The following is a 24,253-nucleotide window of genomic DNA, read 5'->3' as shown; positions in this document are numbered from 1 at the left end:
GCATGGAATAACGTTTACCTTTGAATGTGAAGTGTGTCATTCTAAATTTTCGAGTCGCAGAGCGTTGACTACACACACAAATAAACAGCATACGGATAAAACTCAATGCCACTTATGTACCAAAAGCTTTAGTTGTGTTACAACGTTAAAGAGGCATGTGGATTCTCATACTGGTGATAGAAATTTCGTCTGTGGTATTTGCCAGAAGGCGTATAGGCAAGAGAAGAGTTTGAGACGTCATATGGCAGTACATGTACAAGATTTTAATTAGTTTGGATCTAACTTAAACTGACCATCTGTTCAAAACTTTACATTGGCAGAATCCGTCCTCACTGGGATCGGGAGTTGCCATTTGAAAAAAAAGAAGAAGTAGTTTGGCAGATCCATACTACTTCTTCTTGAAGGGAAAATTAAAAATGTCGACAGAAATACTCAGAAAAATTTACTATTGTCAAGTATTGCTTTAACAATACAAGTTCTTGTTATGTCAAATATCTCTATGCTAAATTTTCTCATAATCAGCCTATCCGTTTGGAAGGTAATAAAAAACACGCTTTTGGTTTCGCACGCACACAACCATTATTAGTAATGAACATTGTAAGAAAGCTCAAGTGGTGGAAAATAGAAGTTACAGTCCCCGGCACGTAACTTGGCAAGAGTCGTTAGATGCGCAGAAGTCGTTCTTTAGGTCTCTTTGGTGAACAAGCGGGACGCGGGGTATAACGTAGCGCCGATCACGACTCGCTATTGGTGCGTCAGTCGACCCTTGCCTCCCGCACCGCGTCTACGTTCCGTTCGCTCCCGATTACACTTGCGTGTACGAAAGTTGTACCCTTTGTTTTTGTTGACTTTTTGTTACGAGTTCAGTTTTAAATTAAGTTTTGATTTTGTTTTGGCTTTGTTAGTGTTATAGTTGTTGTTTTAACTTTAGTTTTTGTAATGTGTATTACAATGCCAGGACCAAATACTGTTTTACGCAGACATGCCAGAAAAATGGTATACGATGTGTATATATGTATACGATAGTGACGACGAGAACTTATAATTTTTAATAAAAAAATGCATAATACTGAATGCATAAAACTGAAAATGCATAAAACTGAATAAAAAAATGCATAATATTATGTTTTATTTATAACACCTATTAAATGTCACGAATTCCTCCGCTTTGTTTAACTACAAGATTAAAAATAAATGATGGTAATAACCATAATAACAATCAATAAAAGTGACCAGTTTTTTGTTCCACTAAGTGTAGGATGCGCGAACTTGCCCCCACTACGCCAAAACCTTGCCAACTTACGTGCCGGGGACTGTACAAGTCAGTATTTTTCTACAAATAGTTATTTGATCTCATGTAGCTTTAATTATTTATTTTCTCAATAAAGTACTAATTTAAATAAAGTCTCCGATAGTTTTAATGTTATCCTTGCTCCATCCATCCATTCTGCTATGTCTGAAATTAATTTCCTTGAATTATTAGTCTCTTTTATTAAATCGCTGAATTGTTTTTGATTAATCTATTATATCAATAGAAGATCGATCCCTTGTCTTTAGCTACAGTAGTAAAGCTGAAGAATGTTCCAAAATAATCAATTTATATACGAGACTAGCTTTCCGACTGCGGCATTGCCCGCGTTTTCAAAGAAAAACCCGCATAGTTCCCATTCTCGTGGGATTTCCGGGAAAAAACCTATCCTATGTGTTAATCCAAGTTACCCTCCAAATGTGTGCTAAATTTCATTGTTATCGGATCAGTAGTATTTGCGTGAAAGAGTAACAAACACCATACACAACAACACATACAACCATCCTCACAAACTTTCGCATTTATAATATTAGTAGGTTAGGATAGGATAGTAGGATTAGTAGGAAGTAGGGAGAATAGGATAGGATTTTACAAAAATTAAAACAACCAAACTAAGTGAACAATATATTCAAAAAGAAAACTTAATGCCAATAATATATAACTCATATTATAAAGAGGAAATGTTTGATAGTGTTTGTTTGAAATGAATCAGCTCCAAAACTACTGGACCTATTTGAACATAACTTTCACCACCAAAAAATGTTTCACTTTTAGTTGAGTTCGATTTATAAACAAAGTTAGGTGTATTTTTTTACACATACATACAAAATTACGAACACATCCTTGAACTACTTATTTCGAAGTAAATTTCTTTACATATTAAACTGATAATAATAATGATTCGATTATTAGAAACATGTAATATGTAATAATTTTCTACTTATATCGAAACAATAAAACAAAATTACTTTATCGTACCCATTAAAATATAACATAAATCTGTAACAATCTACAAAAGCACATACCAAATAAAACAAGATCGAAATGTTATTGCCAATAATGTTTTTATTTTACGTCCAACCTGCCGAATTATCGAGTCTTCGAATATGGGGCGGAAGGGACGCAGAACCGAACGAATTTCCATACGTAGTCGCAATAGAATTCCGGATAAAGAGAAAAAAATCCACTGAAACATTCATTCCTCATTGTACTGGATCCCTCATAGCTCCATCTTGGACGCTCACCGCCGGGCACTGTGTCGACATCAACCGTAGTAAAAAAAACAAAACCGTCATAGCCTATACGATGGATGGCAAAAAGACACGTTACAATGTGCTTTATATGATAGCCCATCAAAGTTTGAGGAGAGGTATGAAGAATGGTGCAAATGACATAGGGCTTATGAAGAATGAGGAAGTAAAACATGTGACTTACGCCAAATTGAGCGCGGTGGACTACACCTCGTTTGTTGGGCTAGAGGCTCTGTCTGTTGGTTATGGGCTGATGAACACAGATAATGGTTTAGAAGATGCGTCGTCGGGTAATAATACTTTGCAGGTAATTTGCCATCGTTTTTGGTACAGATATGACGAAACATAACTAGACACAGTGGTCAGTAGAGAAAAATTACGACGGTCGGTATTGGGGACTATTTACTGAGCAACTGCGTTGAAAAACTGTATGGATTATTAGACTGTGGTTTTATGAAGTTATTTTTTTCTACAGATCCTTGAAGTGATGTTCACAAAATGCATCGACCGCGACCGATATGGTAGAAGTCCAGCGATGTGCACGACTCCAAAATGTGGCGCAAAGAGTTCTATATGTCCAGGTGATTCTGGCGGACCAATCATACACAAATCGGGTGTAGTGGCCGTCCATTCTATTGGCCCAAAATGTCAAAGCCCATATTATTCACCACGCCAATTTCGAATAAATTTAGGCGTTGCTGTACCAGTGAGTCCGTTTTTCAGTTGGATTTTGGAACAAATGAGACTTGGAAGTGTATAAGACTTGGAGAATGTGGTCTACTCTGTAACTGCAGACTGTTATATACATATATCAATAACTTATGTTTATAACCCAAAATAAAATTTTAACGATGTCAAAATTGTGTTAGTTTAATCCTTGGTTTAATCGGATGGCAGTGAGTTTGACTTTTTACTGGATTCCATCTTTACTGTTACTGTATTAGATGAAGAACATTTATTTAAAGCAGTACAAACTATAATTAGCACAGCAGCATTACTTCATACTAATATAATAAATGCGAAAGTTTGTGAGGATGAACGTGTATGTGTATGTTTGTGATTCTTTACGCAAATACTACTGAACCGATTACAATGAAATTTAGCACACATATAGAGGGTAACTTGAATTATCACATAGGATAGGTTTCACCCGGAAAGATAGTACTTATATAAATAGAACGGTTCAACTATAAACTGCGTTCCAATGTAAGTATAGTCTATCTATGTGAATTCCCATGTCCCCAAGTGGGGTAAGGGGCAGATGAATTATACATCTGTTTCACTGATCGATTTTCTTTAGGGACAAGGAGGTGATCAGCCTTCTATGTCCTGCCAGACCGAGACATTTTTTTTTCTTCGTCTCCACCGGGAATCGAACCCAGGACCCCTCGATTCTATGCTCACGCGTCAACCACTGTACCCAGGAGGCGGTCAATAGTCTATCTATAAAGTCATGAAAAGAATGTTTGAGGAACTAACAATATTCAAAAACATAGCAACACTAAATTACACAACATGGGATGTTATTGGCTACGGTAAAGTTTAGCTGGAGCTGTTATTTTTAAATTATTTCAACGATGTTATTTGGAAATAAGCTGGACAAATGTTATACAATTTGGATGATGCTTATGCTGTTTCTATATGTTAAATTATTACACATGTTTCTAGAAATCGAATCATTATTATAAGCAAAGTATACCTAACATGTAAAGCCGTCGCGTTGTCTTCGGAACAAGTAGTTCCAGGAAGTGTACTTATATACTAAAAAAAACACTTAACAAAAAAAGTGTAAAAAGTTTGAACAGAATCTGTCAGTTGAAAGTGGGTCTCAACAAAGATTAAACGAGGAAACATACAAACATAACGGATATGTCGTGGCCATATCGTGGATTTGCTCATTTCATGAAATGATTGCTCATTTCACGAATTGGTCGCATTACATACAAATATTTAATGATACAGGTGTACCATTAAATGTTTGTGCATCTAATAAAAACGTGAAACTCTTGGAAATAAATCAAACTCAACTTTGACACAACTTCAAACATTTTCTATTCATTCACTTTTGAATCGTCATAACCATTTTCTTAAATATATGTAGTTAGCTAACACAAAAAAAACAGTGAAATGTTTCTAGTAAGCTTTTTTCTGGCGCTAAATACGCATGTGCGAGGGCAAAGGCAGGTAGGTCTGCCTATGCCTATCTGTCTGTCTACCAAATTTCAAGATAAATGATAACATTCTGTGATTCTGCAGTTACAGAGTAGATCACATTCTCCCAGTTTTAAACATTTCCAAGTCTCATTTGTTCCAAAATCCAACTGAAATATGGACTCACAGGTGCAGAAATACCAGCAATTTCAAATACGCCTAATTTTCTTGGTAATATGTTTGTTTTTCGACAGTCGTGGCCCATACTATGGACGGCCACAACACCCGATTTGTGTATGATTGGTCCGCCAGAATCACCTGAACAAATGAAGCTATTTACACCACATTTTGTCGTCGTGCACATTGCTGGCTTATTCAGATTGAGGTCGAAGCATCTTATGAACATCACTTCTATAACCTATAGAAAAAAAGGTCTAATAAACCAAAGAGTCGATCAACGAAGATGCTTACTAAGGACGGCCGTATACGGACCGAAGCCACGATCGCGCGGTGAACTAGACATAGATCAGTCAACGACCGACCGCTCGAGCTGCCCGTGTAAAGCTTTGGTCTGGTGATCATGACGCACAACGCTGAGGTATGCGCCCCAACGCAGCGTCACGACGCAGCATTTACCGTCCCTGCGGAGAGGTGGTCAGTTGATTTTGCCGCAGCTACCAAGGTAGACGTGAACATTAACAATTTTGCTGTAATTTGTGCTTCTCAGCTATCTCCCTCCAGCAATTTTCTTTAATTATCAAACTTTTATGTTTTTTGTCTTTATTTTTATATAAAGAAGAATAGCTGCGAACTAATTCTATTAAATTGTCTTCGAAAAAATTCATATTGTCGCATTCATATATGCCGTGACACATACCCGCACACCGCAGCGTTGAATCGAGAATGACGCCGCGCTGTGCGGGAGTACACCTCCCCACTCACCACGCTTGCCCTTCGCCGCTGACGCATACTGCGACGGAACAAGAGAACATTGTCGACGTTTTTCATATGATTGAGTGTCCGGCATCGCAAACCGCATACCTCAGCGTTGTGCGTCATGATCACCAGACCAAAGCTTAAGGCCGCTCTAAGTAGAGTTACGACCAGTAACCTATTGTGTCTTGTTAAGTTTCGTCATATTATCTGTACCAAAAACGATGGTAAATTACCTGCAAAGTATTATTATCCGACGACGCTGATTCCAAACCATTATCTGTGTTCATCACCCCATAACCAACAGACAGGGCTTCTAGCCCAACAAACGACGTGTAATCCACCGCGCTCAATTTGGCGTAAGTCACATGTTTTACTTCCTCATTCTTCATGAGTCCTATGTCATTTGCAGCATTCTTTAAATTTAGAATCATATTTGGATGGGCTATCATATAAAGCACATTGTAGCGTGTCTTTTTGCCATCCATCGTATAGGTTATGACAAGTTTGTTTTGTCTACTAGGGGCGAATTCAACACAGTGACCGGCGGTGAGCGTCCAAGATGGAGCTATGAGGGATCCTGTACAATGAGAACTGAATGTTTCTGTTGATTCTTTGCCTTTCTTGTTGCGGTTTTCTATTGCGACTACGTATGGAAATTCGTTTGGTTCTGCGTCTCTTCCTCCCCATATACGAAGATTCGATAACTCACCGGCTTGGACGTAAATCAGAAATATTATTGGCACTAACATTTCCTATTTGTATCGTGTTTTATTTTATGTGTTTTTATAGATTGTTGTAAAATTTATTTTTATGTGTGTGATAAAGTTATTTAATATTTTGTTTTATTGGATTTAATATTATCCATTACTAGATATTACGAGACCGCCTCCTCGGTACAGTGGTTGACGCGTGAGCGTAGAACCGAGGGGTCCTGGGTTCGATTCCCGGTGGAGACGAAAAAAAAAAATGTCTCGGTCTGGCAGGACACAGAAGGCTGATCACCTACTTGTCCCTAAAGAAAAATCGATCAGTGAAACAGATGTATGAATAATGCATCTGCCCCCTACCCCACTACGGGGACACGGGACTTCACTTTTTTTTTTATTACTAGATATAGATATATATTTTATATGGCTACACAAGTTTATATAATATGATATTTTCTTTGATAATAAACTAGCATGAGTTTTCATGATTCAAATAATATTTTAAATTGGTTTGTGTAATGTACAAGAATTATGTTGTAAAAATAGGTTGTTTTATTTTATTTTACATTTTTTTTCTCTCTGTTATTTAGAGGTATTTAATAAGTCTTTGGCTATAACTTATTTGGTACTTAAATTTAAGCACTAACTTCACAGCAGTCGTGGCCGAGTGGTTAAGGCGTCTGACTCGAAATCAGATTCCCTCTGGGAGCGTAGGTTCGAATCCTACCGGCTGCGGATTTTTTGAAAAAGTAGCTTTTTGTGGCTTCATTTTTTACACGCGTTTATTAGCTTTACATATATATATATATTTGTATACGACTCCTTTAGACTCGATTTTGAATCACAGTCAGAATTAATCCAAACTTTGTACAGTGTACACTTGTCTTACAAGTTACAGTGTTTAAGGGGAGGCTCCCTAAATTTTATGTAAATTTGCATTAATATTCTGAAACACGCACACATACAATCATAATGGAACATTAGTATATGATTTATTGGGTCTTTTTCTTTCGATGTACAAGACAGTTACGTAATGGTAACATTTTCGCTCGATTCATTTTTTATTCAAAAATTATGCCTTTTTTAAGGATTATTACATTTTTTTATTTTTTTTAAAGATTTACTTGGCTAGAAAGATTAACTTAATAGGCTATCCTATAGTTATTAATCTATACTAATATTATAAAGAGGAAAGGTTTGTAATTATGTATGTATGGTTTTCACGCATAAACTACTGGACCGATTTTGATGAAATTTGGCACAGATAATCTTCAGAGAAAGAACATAGGCTAAACATTTAAAGTTTACTCTACCGGCAAGAGTAACTTAATAATAATAGGAAGTAATAAATCTATAATAATGAATAATAAAGTTTTTTTTTCACAGATAAAACAACCGACAGATGGGCAAAAACAGTAGAGCGGCGTGGCATCGCACCTCTGCTTCGAGAAAACTCTCTAAAACTTCTGGCAAATTCAACAATGGTTATATTTCAATGGAATAAAAGCCGATACAGATGTTTCTGTTGCAAAGAACCTTTTCCGGGCATAAATGAACTGCGCACACATACGAATAACGAACATAGTATACATGACATAGAGAGAAATATCATATCCCAGCAAAATAAGCTGTTAAAAGTAGATATATCAGTATTAAATTGTAAAAAGTGCAACAAAAAGATGGAAAACATCAATGATCTAGTCAACCATTTGAAAGAAACACACAATATAGCGTTTAATTTTAATGATAGTTTATTAGTGCCTTTTAAAATAGAAACCTCAGGGTTGCAATGTCAAATATGTTTGCAGAACTTCAATATGTTCAGACTGTTGAACATACATGTAAATAAGCATTTTCAAAACCATGTGTGTCATATCTGCGGCGCGGGTTTCACGAATTTAGTTTTTTTTAATTTACACAAGACAAGGAATCATCGCACGTTCCGATGTGGCCAGTGCGAACTCGACTTTAAATGTCGTCTTGACAAGCGAAAACACGATGTTGCTATTCATAATATTAAAATAGAACGGAAATCTCGCTTCCCGTGTCCGTATTGTGATGAAAGGTTTTATCAAGAAAATTTTAGGGTAATGCACTTAGTTGAAAAACATGGTATGGAAAAACCGGAACATAAGTGTTCAGTTTGTTCAAAAGTATTTATTACGCGCAGTTTGTGTAACAATCACATGCGATATGTTCACTTGAAGGAGAAAAGTCATGAATGTGACATCTGTCATAATTTTTTCTATACGAAATCTGACGTTTCGCGCCACAGAGTAACGCATACGGGGGAGAAGAATTTTGTGTGTAGCTTTTGTAATAATCTCTTCGCAACTAAGGATTCTTTGAGGCGACACGTGAAAAGAACTCATGCGGTTATTAATTAAATTAATTTACAAGAAACTGTGTTTATTTTATTTGCTTTATTCCCTTTTTAGATAACAGACCTGGAAATATTTAAGGTGAAATTTCATATTACCTCTTTACTTTAACAAATTTTAATATATTATGTACGAGGCCTAAGGAAAATACATGTTGGCTTTGTCAAATCACAGTGTCAAATGCTTTACTGACTTGTTGTTTATTTTTATAAAATTGAATTAGATAACAAATTATGGCTGCAAAAGAGAATAAAAATGCGTATGCCGTGTGCGATCTAATAAAAAGGACTAAGCCAGATGTAGTTGTCACGGAAGGTATTTATTTAAAATTAAATTAAATTAGAAATCATTAGATTTGATAGTCAACTTACAGAGTGAACCACCGTAAAGGCCTACGATAGCATGAAAAACGTTGAATAATGGGGTTTTATTATGAGTTAGTAGTATGGTTAGTAGCTCTCCACCTTCGGATTCGTCCGCGTTGTCTGTATCTTAATTGTATGCTCTAAACATTCCTCTGTTCGCAACAATATCTTTTATACCTGGTTTAAAAGATCTTAGAATACCTAGGGACAGACAGCGAGAAACGACTTTGGTTAATATTTTGTAGTGATGAAGACCAAGGTAATCTTAGGAAATTAACTGACTTTCCTAATATCGATGTGTTACAGAAATTGCAAAAGAAATCGGTTCAAATTATAGAACATTGCCAGCATTCGAAAAGGGATTGTTTGATTACGTGTATATGAAGCATTATTCGGTTCAAAATAACGAACTTTTAAAATGTCGATGGTTAGAATACAAGAAACACATTGAAGAGAGAGTTTTCGCGCCTTTTCAATTTCCATGCATAAGGTACTAGGTTTCATACTAGTCTGACGATAGTAACCTTGCTGGTTATAGTATACGTCTTCTGTTTATAGTAAAAATACGTGAACCTTATAGAAACCTCTTTCTCTTATATTCCTCTAACAATTCATATTATTTATCACTGTGGTTATCTATAGATATAGTACTGAATATTATATAGCTGAAGAGTTTGTTTGTTTGTTCAGTTGAAGGCTTATTGGGAACTACAGGTCTGAATATTATAGTAAATGACGTCGGTAATTAATATAGTTAAGCTTCCACATTATACTAGCATTTCTTTATTATTGATAACATTCCCGTCGACGCTACTTCACAACCATATTTGTTGGTCAAAGCAAAAATCACGCTTTTACAGAGACCTCCATTTTCACAATGGCTGCATTCGATTCTTGCCCTCCGAATCGATATATCGTTACCCCGATCATCGTATGAAGCTTAAGCCAGGCCCTGGTGTAGATTTTCGCGGGCAAATGCCCATTCCTCAAGAGCTTTTGATGAAACGCGGGACGGGTAAGTCCAGGGGTGTTGTGCAGAAGGAAAAGAAGAAAAAATCGAAGTAATTTACAATATGGTCGCTTTGGTTGATATGTTTTTAATAAATGTATTTAATTTTGAACTGTTGTTTTATTTATTACCTATTGCATTTTGTAATAAACAATTCGATTTATACTACTTGTCACTGAGCTGTATTAAACGGTCAGCGAGCGAAAACTTCGCGGTCTTGTCGCTCAGTAAATAAGATCGATTTCTGTTCAATACTAATACCATAGTATTACATTATCTGTACTAATACTAAGCACATAACTCGTCCTATAATAAGGAATAAGTATAAGTGATAAGCACTAAACACTTAGTTACTAAACCCGTCTAAATTTGCCATTATGCATAAATCTCACTACTAATTGCTTAACATTCTCGTGACTAAAATTATTAAAGTGAAACTTTTATTACATCGTCTCAAACTTTTCGGTCTGTGTAGCGCATGTCGCGTGACGGTCGAACCGTACGATAATTATCGTACAAATACGATAATTTTGTGCCTAAGTTTCACTTTTACCGTGGTTTCATAAAACCACACAACATTTTTTATGATTAACTACCGTTCCGCCCCGGCTTCGTCCGTGGTACATGCTTACGTTTTCTCTCAAGAACCATCCTCGTACTTCAAGGAATATTATAAAAAAAAGCATTAAGAGTTATGTGCTTACCAAGGTGCTTACCAACACATTTTGCGATTCATTTTTAAGATTTTTATATTATAGAAATATATACTACATAGCTATAGGGTGTTCGACAACAGTGCCTACAGGATTATGATTATAAAATTAATTTATTAAAACAAATTAATAAAATTATTAATGTTACAATTTGATGTTTAAATATTTATAAATGAAAACGCGTCTTATTTAGTTATCATGTGTCAACTGACTGTCTGACTGACAAATGACAATTACACAGCTATTGTCAAAGTCAAAATGTGAATTGTTTCCGTAGTTTTGTTATTCAATTTTCACAAAAAAAGGGAAGTAATTTATTTTATGTAAATAAGAATTGTATTATTAGTTTCCAATAAGATTTATTAAAACGCAATTTCACAATGGAAAGCAGTATAATGGTAGAAACATTACCATTACTTGGCAATTGTTGTTTATGCACTAAATTGGATGTTGTTAAGAGCATGTTAAGTACGGAGATTGGTTGTAAACAGACTGAAACGTACTCAGATATATTGTTGAAGTGTTTTTCTATAAATGTAAGTATTATTTAATATTTTTAATTCATAAAAAATATGCTTTCTTAGAGAAGTTCAAGACACTTACCTTCTTTGGTTTGGCTGAGAAATAGACGTGATAGTGTATCCAACTATCATTAATAGCTTTTTATATTAAACTAGCAAACCGGGCGAACTCCGTTTCGCCACCAGAGACACCTTTTCTTTGCTATAAACCTCACGGAGCCCGAGACCTTTCCAACGAATGCAAAACCGTGGAAATCGGTTCGTGCGTTCTGGAGTTATAGCGTCAGGAAGGAAAACCCGACTTATTTTTATAAAGTAGATTTACTCACAGTGCTTCAAAATTACTTAATCGATTTTGATAAAATTCTGTAGACTTAGTTCTGTGGTCTCACAACAGATGCTCTAATTTTGTCTGAAAATTATTAACAAAACTAAAGAAAATCATTGCGATGTTTTAATTCGCTGGTTTCACTTGTATTATGATGGGTAATAATTTGATGCAGATAAATAATAAAATAATAAGAGAAATACCTACTATGAAAAAGCAAAATTGTGTCTCAAAAATTGGTTGTTTGTAAAATAGGTTGATCAAGATGTTTACGTGATAACGTCTTATTGGTGGCAGCGCTCGAGATGAGACGGGAGATCGGTCCGTCTCTCTCTCGTTATACCTGCGATCGCGCTCGTGAGGTTTTGGTGTGACACAAGTTTCTGAACATGTCACCCGACTAAAACGATTTTAAAAACGTTATCACGTTAAAAATATTATTTCAGCCCATTTATCAAAAAAGGCTACATAATATCATACCAATAGGAATAGTGCATTCATACTAATATTATAAATGGGAAAGTAACTCTGTCTGTCTGTCTGTTACTCAATCACCCCTAAATTACTGAACCAATTTGCATGAAATTTGGTATGGAGACATTTTGATACCCGAGAAAGGACATAGGCTACATTTTATTGCGAAATATGTACCACGTGCGAAGCCGGGGCAGACCACTAGTTCTATATAAAAATGCTAGTTAAATATAAAGCTATAAAATTGTTATTATTATTTACTACTAGCTGCACCCTGCAGTTTTACCTGCATTGCTCCGCTCCTGTTGGTCTTAGCCTGATGATATATAGCCTATAGCCTTCCACGATAAATGGGCTATCAAACACCAAAAGAATTTTTGAAATTGGACCTGAGATTAGCACGTTCCAACAAACATACAGCTTTATTATATTATTATTATAGTATAGATAATTTATAATATTATTGTTAAAATATATGGTTCTTTGTCTATTTGCAGGTTGCAAGCCTAGATGTGGAAGATACCAAATGCCTTATTTGTGAAAGTTGTATCGACCAACTGATGTTATGTTTTAAGTTTAAGAAACAAGTTGAGGAGTCGTTGAAGTCTTTAGAAGCAGCTGCGAGATTAAAGAGTAAGTGAATATTAGATTTTCAAATATGTGTGTTGAATGTCATAAAATATACACAAATAATTTTGTTACATTTTTCCAAGTCAAGTGTTAAATTATGATACTTTTGTTAAATTAAATTATTCAAATATATTTTTTATACATTGTAATTACCTATAGTGATTTATGATAGTACAATTGAAAAATCTATTATATTTTTTGTTATTTTTCGTAATTATCGATTTTTTTATGAAAGTACATATTATTATTTAATTTGATTATTATTGTTGTAAATGTTATAGTTTTGTTCAATTCAAATAAATTAAATATATTTTACTCTGAAATTCTTGTTAAGCTCATATGATTTTCAGAAGCCGATGAAAATGCGATGGCAGTTAAAGAGGAAATATCTAAAGACATGGGCAATGATAGTGCAAGTGGTGAGTGAAGTCAGATGTCTTACCACAAAAAACTTTAGACAGGGTTTATCTTTAATCTGGTTTTGTCGTATTTCACTGAAATTTTCACATAGACAACTGTTAAAGTGACAGATCCCTGGTTTAAAGTTAGTAGTGAAGTCCCGTGTCCCCGTAGTGGGGTAAGGGGCAGATGCATTATTCATACATCTGTTTCACTGATCGATTTTCTTTAGGGACAAGTAGGTGATCAGCCTTCTGTGTCCTGCCAGACCGAGACATTTTTTTTTCTTCGTCTCCACCGGGAATCGAACCCAGGACCCCTCGGTTCTATGCTCACGCGTCAACCACTGTACCAAAGAGGCGGTCGAAAGTTAGACTCTGTTTAAATCGTTTTGTGGTAATACCATTTATCTTTTAAAAAAATCATCATCATCATCATCCATATACATATTATGTTGTTTGTTTGAACGCGCTAATCTCGGGAACTACAGGTCCGATTTGAAAAATTCTTTCAGTGTTAGATAGCCCATTTATCGAGGAAGGCTATAGGCTATATATCATCTCTTTAAGAACAACAAGAGCGGAGCACTGCGCGTAAAACCGCGGAGCACAGCTAGTCTTGTATATAAGTGAAGTCCCGTGTCCCCGTAGTGGGGTAAGGGGCAGATGCATTATTCATACATCTGTTTCACTGATCGATTTTCTTTAGGGACAAGTAGGTGATCTGCCTTCTGTGTCCTGCCAGACCGAGATATTTTTTTTTCTTCGTCTCCACCGGGAATCGAACCCAGGACCCCTCGGTTCTATGCTCACGCGTCAACCACTGTACCAAAGAGGCGGTCGAAAGTTAGACTCTGTTTAAATCGTTTTGTGGTAAAACCATTTATTTAAAAAGAAAATCGTCATTATCATTTAATTTAATATTATTATGTTGTTTGTTTGAACGCGAATCTCGGGAACTACAGGTCCGATTTGATAAATTCTTTCGGTGTTAGATAGCCCATTTATCGAGGAAGGCTATAGGCTATATATCATCTCTTTAAGACCATCAAGAGCGGAGCAATGCAGGTGAAACCGCGAAGCCCAGCTAGTCTTGTTTTTGGTGTCTCAATTTTGTCCGTATATAATGATAGAGAAAATCGATCAGTGAAACAGATGTATACATTAATGCATCTGCCCCTTACCCCACTAGGCCCTAGTGGGACTAGGGGACACAGACTGTATACAAAAAATAATGATAGAAAGAAAGAAAAAACTTTATTTAGCGAGACAGTGTGACACAGTTAATCTTAATTGACATCAAAAAGAATAAAAACATACAAAAAACAGGAAATGAAAAACAATAAAAAAGTAGATAATATAAGGGCGGCCATATACGGACGGCTTCAAGCAGTTGAGACCGACGGTTTGAAGCCGCGACCGCGCGGTGAACTGTAGACATTCATTCACTGCCGTACACGGACTGCTCGAGCAGTCGCGACCGCTTCAAGCCGTCAACTTCGTGGTCATCCTTGAGCTGTCAACGACAGACCGCTCGAGCCGTCCGTGTACGGCCGGGCTAATAGTGTCCCACAGGGAAAGGAGTTTATTTCTTTTCGCTATTAGTTTTATAGCAATCACATTCTTTATCTTCTTAATATATATATAAATCTCGTGTCACAATGTTTGTCCTCAATGGACTCCTAAACCACTTAACCGATTATAATAAAATTCGCACACCATGTGCAGTTCGATCCAACTTGAGAGATAGGATAGTATAAACATGTAGGTACCACGGGCGAAGCCGGGGCGGACCGCTAGTAATTTATAAATGTGAAAATTTTAAAGAATAGAAAAAATTTAATTCTGCTTAGAGATCGAATTTTTTCTCTATTCGTTAAAATTTAGCATTGTAGCATTTGCATAATAATTTTAACCTTTTACACAGACAAAAGAGTAGTATATCTATATGCGATTTTTTTACTTGAATCACTTATTTGTTAATCCATCAGGCCCCGGAATCACAGACACAATAGAAAATCTATTGTGTCGCGGCCGGATCTGGCCGTTCAGGGCTCAATGGGTTAAAAGGTTCTAAGACATGGTTGGGTACAAAATTTTTCGGTATTTCGTTAAACATGTTCTGAAATATTTACATTTTATGTTATTTTTTATCCAATAGTAATTACTACATGTGTCTGTTTAAAAATTACGCTTTAAACTCTACTATTATAAATTATCGATGTCTGCTGAATTAAAAAACCTAATTAAAAATTGATTAAAATACTGAGATAAGAATTTAATTAATTCTTGCCTTTATTATTAACTAGCTGCTCCGCGCGGTTTCACCCCCGTGGCTCCTCTCCTGTTGGTCGTAGCGTGATGGTATATAGCCTATAGCCTTCCTCGATAAATGAGCTATCTAACACCGAAAGAATTTTTCGGAATCGGACCAGTAGTAGACCAGTAGTTCCCGAGATTAGCGCGTTCAAACAAACAAACAAACAAACTCTTCAGCTTTATAATATTTTTAATTTTTCTCTTGGAGGCCTCCCTAAATGTTATGTGAATTTGCATTAATATTCTGAAACAGTCACACATACAATCAAAATGTAACTGTAGTATGTATATGATTTATTGGGTCTTTTTCTTTCCATGTAGGTACAAGACAGTTACGTAATTGTAACATTTTCGCTCGATTCATTTTTTATTCAAAAATTATGCCTTTTTTAACTTTTTTAACATAAGAACCATCCTCGTACTTCAAGGAATATAATAAAAAAAGAATTATCGAAATCGGTTCAGCCGTTCTCGAGTTATGCGCTTACCAACACATTTTGCGATTCATTTTTATATATAAGAGAAGATTTATAAGATTATTGCATTTTTTTAAGATTTACTAGGAATATATGTCTAAAGTAAATGTTAACAGTTAGAAAATATAGTTTACTATCCAATCCCAAGATATTTTTACTCTAGATCAATTATTATTTATTACTTTAGTTATAAACGAAATAAGAATTGAGACTTATACGAGATTCAGTTTCGAGCTCGAACGCGATCAAAGAGCGCACGCGATATTCAACTTTATTACGGCTATGTTAGCGTCTAGCACCGTAGCTGTCTAACCGGTCTCTCAGTGCCAGAAATTATGTTAGGGAGCCTCCTCTTAATGAGCTTTCTATGCTGTTGAATATATTTTTTTGTAGTACAATTAATCTAGTTGATATCGGTGGTAATAAAAGTAAATAAGGTTAAAACTACTTTTTGCATCAAAATAAGTTTTAATTACTGAAAAGTAATTTTAATTATATCACTAAAAACTACATAGGTATGGTGTTTTTGCTCTACTTGATCCAACCATTTTTGAAGTACATTATTGCAAATGCACTTTTGACCGGTTTTTGCAGTCAAAAGTGGTTTTGACCAGTTATCTTGTTTTGACTGTAACATAAAGAACTCAAAAGAAATAAATTGTTTCTTGTTTATCTTATTTTTTTTAATTTTGTAAAATGTCATTTCTATCTTTTTTGCTAAAATGAGGTAGGTATATCATCTATACTAATATTATAAAGCTGAAGAGTTTGTTTGTTTGATCGCGCTAATCTCAGGAACTACTGGTCCGATTTGAAAAATTCTTTTGGTGTTAGATAGCCCATTTATCGAGGAAGGCTATAGGCTATATAATATCATCACGCTAAAACCAACAGGACAACAGCCACGCAGCTAGTGATGTTATAAAAAATCTAAAATGTAATAGCCTTTCCGAATCCGATTTAATACTTTTATTTGCATTTGACGTAAACTTAATCTCTGAAATAGTGAACTATATTAATTATTAAGCCAGTAAAACAACCGTTTTATTTAATTTTTGAAGTGAAACTTCTTTATCGGGGTTGGAAAAAAATTTAGTGTAACATTTTTTCGTTACGCGTGACATTTTTCCGTTACGCGCCATCTTGTTTTTATCCCTACCACGCGTGATTGACGTATTTCTGTAAAGTTACATATAAAAATTATTTTTTGAAAAATAAGGTCATATAAATTTATAAATTTATATTTATAAAGCATTTGAATGCCATAAAACCAAAAAATACAAATTCAAATAAGGTCATAACGAAGTTTCACTTCTTACGTGTGTACACTAGTACATGCACATATTTTTTTATTAAAAACCTTAACTTTTTTTGTTTTATTTACAGATGATGATGAAATCCTCCTCAGCCATTTCAAGCAAGAGTCGAACAGTGATTACATTGATGATGAAATGAATGAAGACAGTGAGTATAACCTAGATACATTCTGTTCATTTTATACATCCTATCTTATCCTATGTCCTTTTTTTTCACGTTGGGAAATGCACTTACGCATCCCCCTCTACAGTTTTTCTGAGGGGGTATGTGGGACTCGCAAAAGCCATACCCACTAAAACCCAACGGTGGCCACCGTTCGCCTTGGGCTAGCTAGGCTAGGCCTTGTACCCCCACCGCCTACATGGTGTAGCGACGACAAGCCAATTTACGAGTTACCGAATTTCAAGTGTAGTACCTACTAAGAAAGTTCACACCATCGGTTCACACGGTAACTCGTATATAAACAGTTTGTGCGTTATGCATAGACAGTTACGGGCTTGTCGGGACGCGGGTTGGTCGCATTAGGTCGAATATTAATTACATACGAATATATATATGTAGTTAACGAAATATAACCTTTGCGTAGTTATTCATCTTTTATTACACCCGCACATAACAAGCTCCTACAATGGTAATTGCCGCAACTTGGCGACTCGTCCAAGCCCATACATGACAATAGGCGACGGTATCGTGTAATGATAACGTCGCCCTATTATCGGGCTATCCGCCTTCCATCGCAGGGGGGGGCCGGTTTACTTGCAGCGAGCATAACTATAGTATGCTCGTCTCTACGTAAACCTCCCCCCCGTATCTTATCCTATGTCCTATCCTTATCCCATCCTATCCTTATCCTATCCTATCCTATCCCACTAGTCCTAATAATATTATAAATGCGAAAGTTTGTGAGGATGTGTGTGTGATGTTTGTTACTCTTTCACGCAAATATTACTGAACCGATTACAATGAAATTTAGCACATATATAGAGGGTAACTTGGATTAACACATAGGTTAGGTTTTATCCCGAGAACAGGAACTGCATGGGCGAAGCCGCGGGCGGAAAGCTAGTATATTATAAATGCGAAAGTTTGTGACGATGGATGGATGATTATTCTTTCGCGTAAAAATCTTATTTTATCATGTTACTAAATTTATATATTAATTTATTCATGAAACTTGTATACTAATAATAAACTTAATGTATTTTAATTTTTATCGTTATCAGAAGTTGTGCATACATTTGTTACAATTTAAATTGAACTACTGTGAACATTACTAAATCGTTAATAAAATATTTTTTAACTATTAAACAAGGTGGAATTTTGTAGGTAATATTTACTACTAGCTTTCCGCCCGCGGCTTCGCCCGCGTTTAAAAAAAACCCGCATAGTTCCCGTTCCCGTGGGATTTCCGGGATAAAACCTATCCTATGTGTTAATTCAAGTTACCCTCTAAATGTGTGCTAAATTTCATTGTTATCGGTTCAGTAGTATTTGCATGAAAGAGTTACAAACATACATACACATATACATACATCCATCCTCACAAACTTTCGCATTTATAATATTAGTCGGATAGCAGCCTGTACCATGACGTTTTAAAGCAGTATTTTTCCAGTGTGGAAAAATGACAGCGTTATATGGAACTTACCTCAAATCCAAGATGAAAACTTGTTTAAATGTAAAAAAAAAAACAATTTGTTTATATAGATCGTCTAACGCCATCGCTTTCCTACACTGGACTGCTTTAAAACATCACGGTGGAGGGAATTAATACTGTAGATAGAAAATTCTACTCAAAGAGAATATAATATAGGTAATTGCAGCAATTAAAATAAAGACCATTGCAAAAAAAAATACTATAACTGACCTCAAAGATCTTTGAGAAACAAGATTATCTGAAACTTTTGTGATATTTTTAAAATGAAAAAAATCAAATTATACACAAGAATTTAGCTTATTTTCACTCATTTCGAATTTTCATTAATTTTACAGAACTATAAATTCTCGGCAACTGTATTTTTTTTTATTCGTAATGTATTAAAACCTACATTTTTTACAGTATTAAACGGTATGGCACTTAAGAACGAACCGGACGAGTACAGACCTCCAAGGAAAACGCGGAAAAAACTTCCCACTAGCAAGAAGAAAATGACCTATTCGAGCGTGTGTAAAAAAGTAGCAGATTTGGAAGACACAGAGGCTCTAATAACTGCTGGGCTTTTTCCCTTCAAAATAAACAGAGACAACACATTTTCATGCACAATATGCCCCGAAAAGTGTACCAACCTAGATGACTTGAAGACCCACATTAGCCAACACAGTACATCAAACATGGCGTCCGCGATCAAGAAAATGGAGCATTCCAACTCGCAGAAATTCCAAAAGAATGGCAAAGTATTAAGGTGCAAGAATTGCGCAACAGACGTGCATAACTATGACGAAATGAAGCATCATATAGAAGTCTGTAGAAATGGATGTCGTGTCAACAAACTTCCCTTTAAACTAGAAAAAGATCAACTCGATTGTCCCATTTGCAAGAAGACGTTCCTAAACTTCGTGACACTAAACACACATATGAACGAACATTACCCAAACCATACTTGTGATAGTTGTGGAAAAGCTTTCGCTTCCCGATCCCGTCTCAGAGGCCACTTGAGAACGCACGAGATCGGATCGTTCCCGTGTCGTTTCTGCGATATCGTATTCGATAAAGTGACTAAACGGGAGAACCACGTGTCGAAAGAACACAAATCAGGCATCAGATACGTGTGCAAAAAGTGTAATATATCGTTATCGTCTTTTTATGCAAGGCAGAAACATTTAGCGGAAGTTCATAATGAAGAACTGAAGAAATATAAGTGCAAAGCCTGTACGCAGAGCTATATAACGCCAGGGCATTTGTCCAGTCATGTCAGACGGGATCATTTAAATGAAAGGAACCATAAATGTACGAAATGTGACTTGGCGTTTTATACGAGAAATTCGCTAAAAATGCACATGATCAAACATGATGGGGAAAGAATCCATGTTTGTAATGTTTGCAATAAATCGTACCAGAGATTGAAAACTTTAAGAGAGCACATGCGTATACATAATAATGACAAGCGGTTCACATGCCCCGTGTGTGGATGGGCCTTTACGCAAAAGTGCACTTTGAAAGGACACTTGAAAGTGCACGAGCGGAATTTGAATTAGGCTGGTTGTGCACGGCGCGGTTGTGAACGGTTGTTGTGAAAAAAAAGTGTGTGTGCACACGTGTCAGAAGTGAAACTTCTTTGGCAAGATTCAAGGATACCAAAATCGTCGCTTTACCATGACGTGACTGTATTGGCATAACGCGACCTTGAAATTTTACTCTCAATGCGCCTAAAGAAGTTTCACTTCAAAAAATTATATTACAAGTAAAAAGGTGTAGATATGTTACCAACACAACATTCGATCTTCAAACGGCACACTAACGCACACACGATTAGACGTCAAAGTGAGATGGCATGATTCAACTATTGTGAGCGAAAAAGAAACAACTGAAGTAAACGTGGCTAATTAGCCACATTTATACGTGCCAATACAAGTATAATGTGGCCAATTAGCCACTTTTGGAACGCTAATAGTCTATATACATCTTTTTACTTGAAATATAATTGGTGACTATTATGATTTGATATGTAAAATTCTGTTGGAATTAGAAGCATGAATATTTATCGTGACATCTCAAAATGATATTATTTTTTTGTTCAATATTATATTGGTAATGCAATTGCTTAGATAGAGAAAATTTGAATAAAAAAGTTTAGATTACACAGATTAAACAGAACTTTTGTTTTCGATTGTATTTTTTGTACAAAAAATGTACGTAATAAAATTTAAAAAATTTATTTATTTTTTTATTTCAATGGACGTTTTCGTAGAAATTGTTCATTTATTTCTATATTTTTCATAATTAAAAAATGTTATCAAAATGGAAAATGTAGCAGAACTTTTTTTGTTAAAAAATTATGATATTATTTCAGTTTGCCTTAGCCGTTCTAAAAGGGCATTTTTTGCATTTATGTATAAAATATATTATCTTCAATCATTGTTCAGCCGTTCCCAACTGTGGACAAACAAACATACATTTTTATATACATTATTGTATATATTATATATATAAGATAACTACGTGTTATTATTAAATAAATTTTATTAAAAAATTAGATTCAAGAATTTTTGATTATCAAAAGTGCAATAAATTTTTTCACGTTATCATTTGTAAAAACTTTTTATTAAATAAGTTATATTTAAAGTGTGTTTTATTTTACCCCCAAATACTAACTACTAATTAACTTAAAGTCCCGGGTTCGATTCCCGGAGCGAGATATTTAACCGACTTCCAAAAAAGAGGCTTAGGAGTTAGGACTAATTTTTCCCAAATACTAACTACTAAGTAACTTAAAGTCCCGGGTTCGATTCCCGGAGCGAGATAACCGACTTCCAAAAAGGAGGCTTACGACTGTAATATTTTGTAAATAAATTTTAATATTAACCTCTAACAAGAGTAAATAAAAAGTACTTAAGTTATTTAATAATTTAATGTTTCATCTGCTACTAATTAACTTAAAAGGTCCTGGGTTCGATTCCCAAAGTGAGATTTTTTAACCGACTTCCAAAAAAGAAGATTCGGTTATAAGCAAATACAAAATTCTGTGTTCACGGGAATTAGTACCCTCAACCCTGTAGACATTCATTCCATTGCGAATGCTGTGCGTTAGTTTGTAACTAGAAGGACTGTATCTTTTGATTGCGTTGGCTTATAAGTTTGATTTTTAACAGCTTCAACGGACCGTAGTCTTGAGTATCCTACATAGTATCTATTAAAACAAAGTCGCTTTCTCTGTCCCTATATCCCTATGTATGCTTAAATCTTTAAAACTACGCAACGGATTTTGATGCGGTTTTTTTTAATAGAACGAGTGATTCAAGAGGAAGGTTTTAGTATATAACTAGTGGTCCGCCCCGACTTCGCCTGGGGTACCTACATGTTTAAACTATCCTATCTCTCAAGTTGGATCGAACTACACATGGTCTTTGAATTTTATTATAATCGGTTAAGTGGTTTAGGAGTCCATTGAGGACAAACATTGTGACACGAGATTTATATATATGTAGGAGTATTACTGGCTGGTAGAAGTATTACTGGCTGATGAGAATTACATCGGAACGAGATTTGACAACTGTCGATCTGGCGGAGCGTCGCGTCGATGGTCGGCTGCAGACGTTGCTTGGTTACAAACGAAGAACGGTTAGAGCACCACGTTTGCGACGAATCGCTATTGTTCCGAGTAATCTTGTGCATTGTTGTAACGAAACTAATTAAAAGCGATTGATCAAGTGATTCCCTAATTACTAGTGCATAGATTTGTACGATTACATAACATTTGTTTGTAACATTGATGATTCATTTGTTTCCACCAACATTATAATTTACTGAAGATATGGGAGTAGTATGGATTCCCGGGTACTGCCTCACTCTATGCTGCCTCACTTTATGGTACGGTGAGGACGTGACTTGATTGAAAACCCCGACTAAAAAAAAAAAAAAAAAAAAAAAAAAAAAAAAAAAAAAAAAAGTTTGGACTCTTTTCCCACTAAAGCGGCCACGCTGAGTCGATAGCACTCACTCCCGAAGCGATAGGATGCACGGTTCCAAAGATAGCTGAGGTGTGCAGATCGATTAACTCTTATCAAATATCAATTAGATAAGAGTTAATCGATGGGTCATTAATGGGACGCTAATGACCCACCGGTTGTTTGCCTTTTCCTATTATCTATCGGCGTTCATATCTATTACTCATTGTGCACCTCGCTTATCACTGCTTTTGTATTAAACTTCTTTGTTACGACCTACCTCGCTATTCTAACCAAACGATGTATTATTATATTCAAGAAAAAATACGTCTAAAATCCTATATTTATATATTATCCTACTATATTATTATAATTGTTGCTTTTTTAAAAAGCGATTCGCTTCTGGCACTCGCCGGCCGCTGCAGCGGCACGCTCGCTTTGCTCGCTCGGCTCGTGCGTTGTTTATCAAAGTCTAACCTAACCTAACCTAATTGTTGCTTTTTTAAAAAAGCGATTCGCTTCTGGCGTTGTTTATCAAAGTCTAACCTAACCTAATTGTTTTTCCGGGTAATCTGATGTATCGAACTTTGTTACGGCAGGACAAGGATTGTAAAAGAGTTGATTGAAAATAAAACATATTATTTCCATATATTATTTCTTTATTTACACCCGCATTACACTACAATACAATTTAACAAGTGTCATATCATTTCTTGGTGAGTCATACGAAAAATTTGTAAGGAAATCTTCCAATCTCAGGCCTCGGAACTTGTAGTACAAATATACCACGCAATACTCTCCACAAAACGTGGAATAGATATCCTGAATTCTAGCAGTATTATAGTCCCACATGCGACAATTTCTTCTTAAAAATTCCGCTATTACCCTAATCGGTTTACGTCCAAAGGAATCAAAATATTCTCCAACTCTTTCGTGGTTGATATGAATAGCTACCCAATGAGAACCTGGCTGTGAGTCAGGGTCGAGATTGCATATAATAAATGCAGGTATGTGTATATGCATTGGCAGGCGATTCGAGGGGTACACGCTATACTGGAGGCTGGGGTGTATTCTATGAAGACTCATTTGCAGGTCTAATGTATTCATTTTTACATGTTTGACCTCATCCAATTTCTATCAATCATCAACCTAAACTAACATCATGTTATATTGTCATCCCAATATATGCAATATTTTTATATGTATACTAGATTTCCACCCGCGGCTTCGCCCGCGTTTGCAAAGGAAAACCCGCATAGTTCCCGTTCCCGTGGGATTTCCGGGATAAAAACTATCCTATGTGTTAATCCAAGTTACCCTCTATATGTGTGCTAAATTTCATTGTAATCGGTTCAGTAGTTTTTA

The 24,253-nt window shown here is 35.6% G+C and overlaps 3 protein-coding genes and 1 non-coding gene across 4 annotated transcripts in view; all 4 read left to right on the top strand.

Moving 5' to 3' along the window:
- Positions 1-8,755, top strand: part of LOC149476060 (zinc finger Y-chromosomal protein 2-like) — a 48,491-nt gene extending 39,736 nt beyond the window's left edge. Inside the window, exon 5 of the mRNA XM_089712649.1 lies at positions 7,740-8,755. Within this exon, the coding sequence (XP_089568775.1) occupies positions 7,740-8,740 (1,001 nt within the window). The 3' untranslated portion in view covers positions 8,741-8,755. The remainder of the gene's footprint in view (positions 1-7,739) is intronic.
- Positions 7,007-7,088, top strand: TRNAS-CGA (transfer RNA serine (anticodon CGA)). The gene has a single exon. It is a non-coding gene; the product is annotated as a tRNA-Ser (tRNA).
- A 192-nt stretch (positions 8,756-8,947) lies between the features above and the next one.
- LOC149476059 (uncharacterized) lies at positions 8,948-10,164 on the top strand. The gene is made up of 3 exons (XM_089712694.1): positions 8,948-9,049; positions 9,406-9,589; positions 9,960-10,164. Exons 1-3 carry the CDS (start codon positions 8,968-8,970, stop codon positions 10,162-10,164), a joined length of 471 nt encoding a protein of 156 aa, XP_089568820.1. The 5' UTR covers positions 8,948-8,967.
- Positions 10,165-11,067: 903 nt separating this feature from the next.
- Positions 11,068-21,161, top strand: LOC149476058 (uncharacterized). Its single transcript, XM_089712664.1, has 5 exons — positions 11,068-11,357; positions 12,642-12,777; positions 13,125-13,193; positions 17,354-17,431; positions 19,344-21,161. The coding sequence occupies exons 1-5, from the start codon at positions 11,202-11,204 to the stop codon at positions 20,477-20,479; spliced, it is 1,575 nt and encodes a 524-aa protein (XP_089568790.1). The 5' UTR covers positions 11,068-11,201; the 3' UTR covers positions 20,480-21,161.
- The last annotated feature ends 3,092 nt before the right edge of the window (positions 21,162-24,253 follow it).

Source organism: Colias philodice, chromosome 29 (genome assembly GCF_061535455.1).
Source record: "Colias philodice isolate Cphi_HAF_F1 chromosome 29, ilColPhil1 Martin Lab GWU primary, whole genome shotgun sequence".
Classification (NCBI taxonomy): Eukaryota; Metazoa; Arthropoda; class Insecta; order Lepidoptera; family Pieridae; genus Colias; species Colias philodice.
The sequence above is the reverse complement of the archived record's forward strand: the minus strand, read 5'-3'. Positions and strand labels throughout refer to the sequence as shown.